The sequence below is a fragment of the Octopus bimaculoides genome, chromosome 21 (assembly GCF_001194135.2).
Source record: "Octopus bimaculoides isolate UCB-OBI-ISO-001 chromosome 21, ASM119413v2, whole genome shotgun sequence".
Classification (NCBI taxonomy): domain Eukaryota; kingdom Metazoa; phylum Mollusca; class Cephalopoda; order Octopoda; family Octopodidae; genus Octopus; species Octopus bimaculoides.
This window is the reverse complement of record NC_069001.1, coordinates 37,144,060-37,154,961: the sequence shown is the minus strand read 5'-3', so window position 1 is coordinate 37,154,961 and position 10,902 is coordinate 37,144,060. Positions and strand designations below refer to the sequence as shown.

Here is a 10,902-nt window from a genome sequence, read left to right as displayed (position 1 = left end):
GGCACGTAAAAAACACCATTTTGAGCGTGGCCATTGCCAGTACCGTGTGACTGGCCCTCGTGCCGGTGGCACGTAAAAGCACCCACTACACTCTCAGAGTGGCTGGTGTTAGGAAGGGCATCCAGCTGTAGAAACTCTGCCAAATCAGATTGGAGCCTGGTGCAGCCATCCGGTTCACCAGTCTTCAGTCAAATCATCCAACCCATGCTAGCATGGAAAGCGGACGTTAAACGATGATGATGATGATGATTGTAGCTGTCTCTGTCCTGTCTTACAGCATTCACAGGACATTGAGCAACAGTCGTGGTGTTGGCATTTTGATATCCAGTGCAAATCATGATATAGGTAACTCTTTTCCAATATTCAGATGGTTTCTAGTCCTACATCTCAGCTACAACTCCTTATCCTTATGCTCTCCAACACTGTTGACTGTTCACCAATATGTCAGGCTGTTGTTGAAAAAGGGAAGACATAAAAACTTGTCAAATTAAGAACTCCTCAACAGTCAACGGCCATCCAACAAAATATCTGAAAATATGCATGTATCTTTTTTTCTTATATGTATATATATATATATATGTATATCTTTCCATTTATATATAATTTATATTTAAATCTTTATATTTTTCAATTGCATATTTTTTTACTTTTTTATATTTATATATATTTCTTATTCACACATTGTACCTTTTTATATGTATATGTATATTTTCACTTTTTATATACATATTTATATTTAAATCTTACTGTATATCTATGCACTGACCATGTCCATGACAAAAATCACAGTCTACAGCATACATGTGATCACAAAAACACAAAGTTCACAACATGCAAAGTAAACCCAATTGTGTCATTTGGCACATTGCCTCATGAAGGTCATTGTAGCTCTCACTGTGCACGCAACCGTATGCTGCTATCTTGTATATATACTGAGATACCTGGCACCTTCCTGTACTCAAGAAGACTTGTCCTATACAGCAGAAGTGTTAAGGTGAGGAGGATTGGCCTACAAGGGTCCTGTACCAGTGCCACGTAATGGCACTCATGCGGTATCATGTTAAAAGCACCCAGCACAGACTGTAAACCAAGCCAGGTCAGACTGGAAACTGGTGCAGCTCTCTAGCTTACCAGCTCCAGTCAAACCATCCAACCTATGCCAGCATGGAAACGTTAAAGGATGATATATATATATATTGTATATATATATATATCTTTTACCTTTATTTGTTTCAGTCATTTGATTCAATTGCAGTGCTTATGTTTTTAAAGCCTGGTACTTTATTCTATCTGTCTCTTTTGGTGAACCACTAAGTTACAGGGACGTAAAGACACCAACACCCATTGTCAAGTGGTGGTGGGGACATACCCAAATGCAAAGACACAGCTACATGCATATACGACAGGCTGCTTTCAGTTTCCATCTACTAAGTACACTCACAGGGCTTTGGTAGGCCCAAGATGCCATGCAGTGGGGATGAACCTTAAAACACGTGGTTAGGAAGCAAGCTTTCTACTACACAGTCACGCCTGTGCGTATACACATACACGAGGGTGTTCAGAAAGTAATTGTTTTTGTTTTTTTGACCACTATGAAGTATGTATCAACCAATCACGACACAGTTAAGGTCGAATGGGAGGGAAATGCCTAGAAATGGTATATCGTCTCTTCTATCATAGCTATTTCAGTAATTAATCCCATGGATGATAAGAAATTTCTCAAACAACATATTCGTCATTGCTTACTGTATGAGTTTCGAAAGAACAGTACCACTATAGAAGCGATGAAAAACATTTGTGAAGTGTATCCGGATGCAGTGAAAGCTCGTACATGTCGACTGTGGTTTAAAAGGTTTAAAGATGGTGATTATGACATATCCGACAAGCCTCGCTCTGGAAGACCATCCGCTCTGAATGACGAATTTTTGAATGAGACTATCGAATCGGATCCGCGTCAAAGCACCAGAAATTTGGCGCAAAAATTTAATGTGTCACGTTCAACTGTCCACGAACATCTCAAGCAAATTGGCAAAACATGCAAAGAAGGAATTTGGGTTCCACATGATCTCATGCTTGAGAACCGAACACAATGTTTCATCGTCTGCAGCAAACCCAAGGAAGGGAAAGACAGTTAGGATGGTAAGTTCTTCTACATCCTCCGTACTCACTCGTCTCAGCACCTACAGATTTCCATCGTTCCGATTATTAGAACATTTTATAAGAGGTAGATCCCATTCAGAAACAGAGTCAATTGAAGACTTCAGATTTTTTTTTTTTTTTTTTCAGGATAAGAAATAGGGTTCTTTGAACCTGGCCTAAAAAAGTTACACACATACACACACACGTGCACACAACATAATGTAAACTTTCAGAAATGTTTGCCTTTCATCGTGTTGCTATAAATACTAACAATGTTTCATGGTTCTTTCGTTCTTTCTACCTGCCCACTGTTTTCAACGTTCTCTACAAATGCAGTTATCTTTTGTTTTCCATCTCCGTTGAACTTGTTCTTTGTGAAAACAATAATACGTAATATTTATTTTAGTGTTAATGAAGCATTTTGTTATTGGAGTCGTTCTCCTTGACTATAGCAAATGTATATTAAATCTATGTATCTATCTATCATATATACAAAATATACACACATATAAACAAACAAGGAGTAATGTGCGAGATTCCAATTTGCACAAACGTGTTGTATCGAAAGTGCGGCTTAAGATATGACATCAGCTTCGTCGCTTTATTCTGAGATTATGAATTGTTGATTAAAGGCTGGAAAGGTTACAAAGTTAAAAATCATTACATCAGGGGGCGGGGAAGGAGATATTTCTCGTATTTCTGATTTCTCTCTACAAGATCATACTTCCAAACCGAAATTTTTACGTTTTATTTTTGAAAATCCAGGATTAACTGTTACAAATCGAAAGTAAATTACAGTGTTTGGTAATTGAAATCCTTTTAATGTTGCTAGTCTCGCGTCTATATTAATTTTATTCTCACTGGTCTGAATTCAGCGATTTAACAAATATAAACAATTACATGCTTATTTGAAGTATCCTAATAATCTTTATACGTGTATATAGTCTATTATTTAATTATGTTATTCTTGATGAAGGATAGATCTTTGTTTTTGTTACTTTAGCTAGAACAGATTTTGCAGGAATTATTAGTAACAATTACCAATTTTTTTTACAAATCTCTAATATTTGGTAACTGCCCATCAGCGGGCTTCCCTTTTTGTTTTCTCTTCAAATAGCTTACGATATCAATAAAACTATGAACAGGAATCTTTCTCTTAGAATTTTCAAATGTTGAAAGTTGAACTCCCCCCCCAAAAATATCAGTGTCATCACATCCTTCTTTAATAAAATTGGTTTTCTGAGGAGATGCTCTCTTTGTTGATCACCTTTAGAAACAATGTCTCTAACCTTGAATATACCTGATAGCTAACCTGATTATTGTAATATCTATAGCTGGACCTTTTTATTTATTTTGTATCTGCTAAGTTCTCCATGTGTGTAACAGTTTATATCCATAAACTAAACATGTAGATAATATAAAACTCGTACATGGACCACTATATACACAAAGTATGTTGATAACTATTCATAAACTAAATACTTGGACTGTTATGCAGAGAAAGTATGTAGATAACTATATACACACACTAAATATGTAGGCTATATACACATATACTTAGGCCAATCTATGCACAAAATATGTAGAATGTACTATATACACAGACAAGTATCTTATACTGTTTCTTTTTTATTTCAGAAATATCAGATGACATTGGCCCACAAAAATATTTTACTTCAGCTCCATCAACAATATTTATCTTTTCAAGACTAAAGGATAATGTTCCAGAGAACAGATATAACCCTGCTTATGCAAATCCATGATGGAATTTATTGGAAAATGAAATATTTCCTGTGAACTGGGAAAAATGGCAAAACTTTTCTGCTTCATTGATTGGAATAAATTAAGACAAATTTACAAAAGAGTTGACAACGATTCCAGATATTGACAAAAGTAACCGGTGATGGAAATATAACAGTAGAAATATTTTGTCAAGAGAAATTTAAAAAGCTAAAACTAGAAAAAAAATATCTGTATTGTAGTGAAAGAGAAGCAATATTATGAAGAATGAGTTGTGAGGTGACAGTTGCAAAAGATCTGAAATATATTGATTTTTCTGATGAGATGTTGAAAGAGACAGATAAAACATTGTATCGATGTAATATCTGTCAAATATCTTTTAATCAAAAAGATAGTCTAATCACTCACAAATGCATTCATACTGAAGAGAAACCGTATCATTGTGATATCTGTGGGAAATCATTTTCTGAATGTACTCCCTTAAGTCAGCATAAATGTATACATACAGGAGAGAAACCATACCATTGTGATATTTGTAGCAAATCATTCTCCCAGATTGGTAATTTAACTACTCACAAACGTATTCATACAGGAGAGAAACCATATCACTGTAATATCTGTGGTGACGCATTCTCTCAAAAATGTCATTTGTCCAGACACAAACGCATTCATACAGGAGAGAAACCTTATCACTGTGACATCTGTGGTAAATCATTCTCTGAAAATAGTGTGTTAACAAAACACAAACGTATTCATACAGGAGAGAAACCATATCGGTGTGATATATGTGGAAAATATTTCTCGATAACTGGTAACTTATCTAAACATAAGCGTGTTCATACTGGTGAGAGGCCGTATCTCTGTGATATCTGTGGGGATTCATTCTCTCAAACATGTCACTTGACTAAACACAAACTTGTTCACACAAGTCAAAAATCATATCTTCATGATACCTGTGGTAAACCATTCTCCCAAAGTAGTGAGTTGTCTAGACACAAACGCATTCACATTGTGGAGAAACCATATCACTGTGATATTTGTGGTAAATCATTTTCTGCAAACAGTTACTTGGCTATTCACAACCGTACGCATACTGGGGAGAAGCCATATTGCTGTGATATCTGTGGCAAATCATTCTCTAATGGTAGTATCTTAACAAAACACAAATGCGTTCATACAGGTGAGAGGCCATATCACTGTGATATTTGTGGTAAATCATTCTCTCAAAGAATCCACTTAACTTTACATAAAAGTATTCATACAGGTGAGAAGCCATATTCATGTGATGTCTGTGGTAAATCATTCTCTTCGAATGCTAAATTAACTACACACAAATTAATTCATACAGGAGAGAAACTATTTCACTGTCATATCTGTGGTAAATCATTCTCTTCCAATGGTAAATTGACTATACACATACGAATCCATACCGGGGAGAAGCCATATTGCTGTGATATCTGTGGCAAATCCTTCTCTCAGAGTGGTGACTTAACTTCTCACAAAAGCATCCATCCAGGAAAGAAACCTTATCCCTGTGATATTTGTGGTAAATCATACTTTCAAAATTGTGACTTAACTAAGCACAAACGCACTCATGCAGGAGAGAAGCCATATCACTGTGATATCTGTGGTAAATCATTCTCTAGAAATACTTCCTTGACTGATCACAAACGTATTCATACAGGAGAGAAACCATATCACTGTGATATCTGTGGGAAATCTTTCTCTCAAAAAAGTCACTTAAGAAGCCACAAACGTATTCATACAGGGGAGAAGCCATATCATTGTGACGTCTGTGATAAATCATTCTCTCAAAGCAGTGATTTAACTATTCACAAACGTATTCATACAGGAGAGAAACCCTATCAGTGTGGAATCTGTGGTGAATCATTCCCAAGAAATAATTATTTAACGAGGCACATAAACATTCATACAGGAGAGAAACCGTATCACTGTGATGTCTGTGATAAATCATTTTCTCAAAGTGGTGCCTTAATTGCTCACAAACGTATTCACACTGGTGAGAAGCCGTATCACTGTGATATTTGTGGTAAATCATTTTCTCAAAAACATGGCTTATCTTATCACAAACATACTCATACAGGAGAGAAACCATATCACTGTGATATCTGTGGTAAATCGTTTTCTGGAAGTGGTATCTTAAAGAAGCACAAACATATTCACTGACCTACCACAGTTGTTATATTTGCAACATATTTTTTTTTATTCTAGTCACTCAACTAGACACAGTTATATTCATACATGGAAAAAGCTTTATATATGATAATTCATTCTTTCAAAAAAGCTACTTAAATTCATGCTTGTCTCTCTATCATGCTTTAGCCCTCAACACATACAAGTACTGGGGCTGGTTTATTTTAACTACATTTCTGAAGGCAGTGTTGCAGCATGGCTGCAGTCCAATGACTGAATTGAGTAGGAGAGAGAAAAGAGAATTGTTAATGCTACTCATACTATACAAAATATGAAATAAAATAGTTTATCATAATGCGATATTCCTATGATCTCTTATATAAATTATTCAACTAATATGTTTGTTCATTTTCATGTCTATTTTTCCATGCTAACTTAAGTCTGACAAATATATCATTGAGATATTGTTTTACAGATAGCTGGCCTCCTCCTTGTTTTGCATCGAATGAATCTCCTGTTCTGCATTTCTTCGAAGATATAAAGACAGCAGATGCTGTGCTGACAGTGAAAGTGTCATCACTTCTGGCAGCTGAGCAGTTTACAGGGAGCAACGAAATAAACAGATGCTCACACACTTTCAATGTGTGTTTCTGTGTGTATGTATGGCTAATGTAAACACGTGTGTGTGTGTGTATTTATAAATATATGTAAAACCATAAAGTTAGGCCCAGGAAGACCTGGGCTGAGGTGGTGAGGCAAGACCTTCGTACATTGGGCCTCACCGAGGCGATGACTACGGACCGAGACCTTTGGAAATGGGCTGTGCGTGAGAAGACCCGGCAAGCCAAGTAAGATCGTTGCCAGTGCCCCTGGACTGGTTCTTGTGCGGGTGGCACATGAGATGCACCATTTTGAGCGTGGCCGTTGCCAGTACCGCCTGACTGGCTCCTGTAGGATTTTCGAGCGAGATCGTTGCCAGTGCCCCTGGACTGGCTTGTGCGGGTGGCACATAAAAGACACCATTTCGAGCGTGGCCGTTTTCGTGCGGGTGACACGTAAAAGCACCCACTACACTCTCTGAGTGGTTGGCGTTAGGAAGGGCATCCAGCTGTAGAAACTCTGCCAAATCAGACTGGAGCCTGGTGTTGCCATCCGGTTTCACCAGTCCTCAGTCAAATCGTCCAACCCATGCTAGCATGGAAAGCGGACGTTAAACGATGATGATGATGATGATGATGTATGACAAGTGAATATATATTTATTTAACCATGTGACTTCTATAGGATTACAGCTGTTTCACGATCTTCTTCACGTATTTTTACTACATGATGAGGGTTGTGAACTGACTGTCACATTGTACCTATGAAAATATTCTTTTGGTTTTTCCTTACTAAATCCACCAACAATCCTTTAGTCAGTCGGAGGTTATAACAGACACATGTCCAAGGTGCTGTGTAGTGGAACTGAACATTGGTGAGGTACTGTGGGACGGCTAAACCCGATATGATCCAGGCCTCCCATTTGTCTATAGCCATGCTGGAGCACCACCTTTAGTCAAGCAGATTAACTCCAGGACTTATTCTCTTTAAGCCTAGTACTTATTCTATCAGTCTGTGTTGCCGAACTGCTAAGTTACGAGGGCATAAACACACCAGCATTGGTTGTCAAGTGATGTAGAGGGGGGGGAGGGGAACAAACACATACATATATATATATATATATATACGATAGGGTTCTTTCAGTTTCCGTCTACCAAATCCACTCACAAGGCTTTGGTTGGCCCAAGGCTATAGTAGAAGACACTTGCCCAAGGTGCCACGCAGTGGGACTGAACCCAGAACCATGTGGTTGGTAAGCAAACTACTTATCACCCAGCCACTCCTGCGCCTATGAATAAACTATTTTAACAGAATTTTCGTTACTATTCTGATACCTACGAATTTTTGCTGAATTCTTATTCAACTGGAATTCAATAGCAGAGATAGACATTCCTCCAAGAAGTCGAAGCAGAATGTGATATGGGACTATGATTAGCTTGAAGCAGGACTGTTATCTTGAAGGTGTACGTGTGTGAAGGGAGATAATCGAGGTATTCCCTTGTAATTGTGGAAGAATGTTTCACATTTATTGTTGGAGTCCATGAAACGCTAAAGTAAGAATAAATATCAAACACTATTTATATTTGATGGATATTTGTCCTCATCTTGTTTGTTATTAACACAACGTTTCGGTTGATATACCCTCCAGCCTTCATCGGGTGTCTTGGGAAATTTCGAACCTGGGTTCTCATTCCTAAGGTATTTTTCGATGTTTATTCAGGTCACTGCTTGGAATCTTGGGGTTAGTAGCCCGCGCTCTTAACCACTACGCCATATGCCTGGTATTTAAGAAATATATGAGCTATGGCTTCATAAATTCAGTAATGCTTGTAGCCAGAGATTCTATGTTCGACCATCCTGGCTTTGGACCTGGTGCTGCCAGCCTATCTTTTCTCAATCTCCTCCAGCTGCCCCCTTATTGGTGAGGTACTCTGTGGGTTGGCTAAACCTGATATGGCCCAGAAACTTTAAGTCATCTCTGGCCTAGTGAACCGTTGAAGGCCTCACTGTCCCCCAGAATTCAGATGTCCATTGCAACTGGGGCATTACCAAGAACAACTTTACCTTCAGGCAGACAGACTTTTGCTTTGCCTGCCTCTATTCTGCTTCAAGGTCAAACAGCAGTGCATGGTTCAATTTGGTGCCCTCCTAATCAAATGGTACCTTTCTTGATATCGAAGTGGCCCATCGCCTCTGCCTCTGCATAAGTGAGCCACACAAATGCCATTCTGGGGTTGTAGTTGACAAATTTGGCTTGTATCCATAGCGCAGGCTAATTCTCCTGACACACTACTCTGATCAAGACCAAAAAGGGGCCTTGACACAACTGGAATCAGCAGGTCTTGACTGCAAGGATAGTAAGTCCCCTGACAGAATAACCCTCTTCCCATACAAGGAATGGAAAAATCCCTAATCTGAGACCTTGCTGCAAATTCAGGTATCACCACCCATAATACAAAGGGGAGAAAGATAATTAAATTCCAGAGCCTGACCGGCTGCTAATGAGCTCTCGGGTGTTCTTGGAGGTTGCACTGCTAATTTTGTCTGCAAACTCGGGATAACAGTGGCCTGTCTGAGAAATGACATTTGTGAGATGGGGTCACTGTTGCAGTGAGTATCACTGGCCACTCTCCAAGGCAATGCCTTCACAATTATGTCTGCGAGGCACAGCTGAACACACCGTTCATACTGAGGTGTGCAAACTATTGCTTTTCCCCCTTTTTATTTACTTTCCTTTGTACTGAATAGGTTCTTAGCCAAGACTTGAAGCCTAACCTAGATTTTTCTAGGAGTTCCTTTCTATTGTTCTCGGCATTAGCACTCACAAATTTATGAGAATGAACTGTTAACCTATAACCTTTCGAGCCAAACTTAGGCAGATAACAGATGAAAAATCCTTTGTTTAGCCTGAGTTAATTTAATTATGAAAAAAGTATAAATACGAAGCACAAATTCAATTTTGCCTTTTGTTTGGTACTGGGGGAAGAAATCTTTCACCCCCTCTACTTGTCTACTTGTGAGAAGAGTTATGCAAATGAGAAGCTTATATTATTCAATTTTATTGTAAGGTAATAAGTAGTTTTCTGTTGAAAATTAGTATTCATTTCAATGTTTTCTATAAGCACGAAGACATTTAAAATTATTCTTCTTGTGTGTTCCAAATTGTATTATATGACGGCTAACACTATTAAACTATATAGAAGAGTGGAGGCCTTCCATGCTGGTATAGGCTGGACGGTTTGACAGGAGGTGGCCAGGCAGAGCCTGCACCAGGTTTCAGAGATTTATGGATGGATACCCTTTGTAACACCAACCACCCAGCATCAATTAGATTCACACAGAAGATTGTTGGTCAAGCAGTATATATATATGTGTGAGTGTGTGTGTATATGCATGTACAATATATAGATACATGCATGTATGTGTGTTCATTCATACATATATATACCATCATCATTTAATATCTATTTTCCATGCTGGCAGGGGTCAGATGCTTTGATAGGAACTGACAAGCCAGAAGGGTGCACCAAGCTCTTCTTGATGTCAACCACTCCACAGAGTGTACTAGGTGCTTTTTGAATGTACATTACATATATGCATGTATGTATGTATATAGAAGAGAGGATGATGAACACAATATACCATTAGTACACGATACATGGTGACAAAATATATTATTACATGGAATGCAAATCATTATCCAGAAACAATGTTTTATTAACATTATGACAATGGTAAGTTACCTCACCAATATAGATGTAGTTATGGTTACAAAAAAAATAAAGTGTTGTTATCACACTGTTATATCTTCTTTCATGTGCGAATATCCTTACAAGATGATGAATGACTTTTGACAGTGCTACAGCTATAGTTTTGTATCAATAAATACATGAACTGTTACTTTCTCAGAGATTTTACCACAGATATCTGTTGTCTTTTTTCCTTTCTATGATTATATTTATCATCTGAAGTTATGTCAGTCAGAAAACTAGTTTGCTATAAATATCAAAGTGGAATGGGTTTCTCACCTGTATGAATATGTTTGTGAGTTGTTAGCATATTACTCCTAGAGAATGATTTGCCACAGATATCACAGTGATAAGGTGTCTCTCCTGTATGAGTACGTTTGTGAGTAATTAAGTCACTACCTACAGCAAATGATTTACCACAGATATTACAGAGATATGGCTTCTCTCCTGTGTGAATACGTTTGTGCCTAGTGAAGCTACTACCACTAGAGAACATTTTACCACAGGTATCACAGTGATAT

At 37.9% G+C, this 10,902-nt stretch overlaps 2 protein-coding genes across 2 annotated transcripts in view; both read left to right on the top strand.

The window, feature by feature from the left end:
* The first annotated feature begins 27 nt into the window (after positions 1-27).
* LOC106884125 (zinc finger protein 91-like) overlaps positions 28-10,902 on the top strand; it is a 19,503-nt gene continuing 8,628 nt past the window's right edge. Inside the window, exons 1-2 of the mRNA XM_052975559.1 lie at positions 28-2,139; positions 3,778-5,866. Of these exons, the coding sequence (XP_052831519.1) occupies positions 4,147-5,866 (1,720 nt within the window). The 5' untranslated portion in view covers positions 28-2,139; positions 3,778-4,146. The remainder of the gene's footprint in view (positions 2,140-3,777; positions 5,867-10,902) is intronic.
* Positions 1,701-2,135, top strand: LOC106884108 (histone-lysine N-methyltransferase SETMAR-like). The gene has a single exon (XM_014935331.1). It carries the CDS (start codon positions 1,701-1,703, stop codon positions 2,133-2,135), a length of 435 nt encoding a protein of 144 aa, XP_014790817.1.

Excerpts from the sequence above, each read along its gene's own strand:
- LOC106884108 (XM_014935331.1), top strand. The coding sequence starts at position 1,701 with ATGGATGATAAGAAATTTCTCAAACAACATATTCGTCATTGCTTACTG.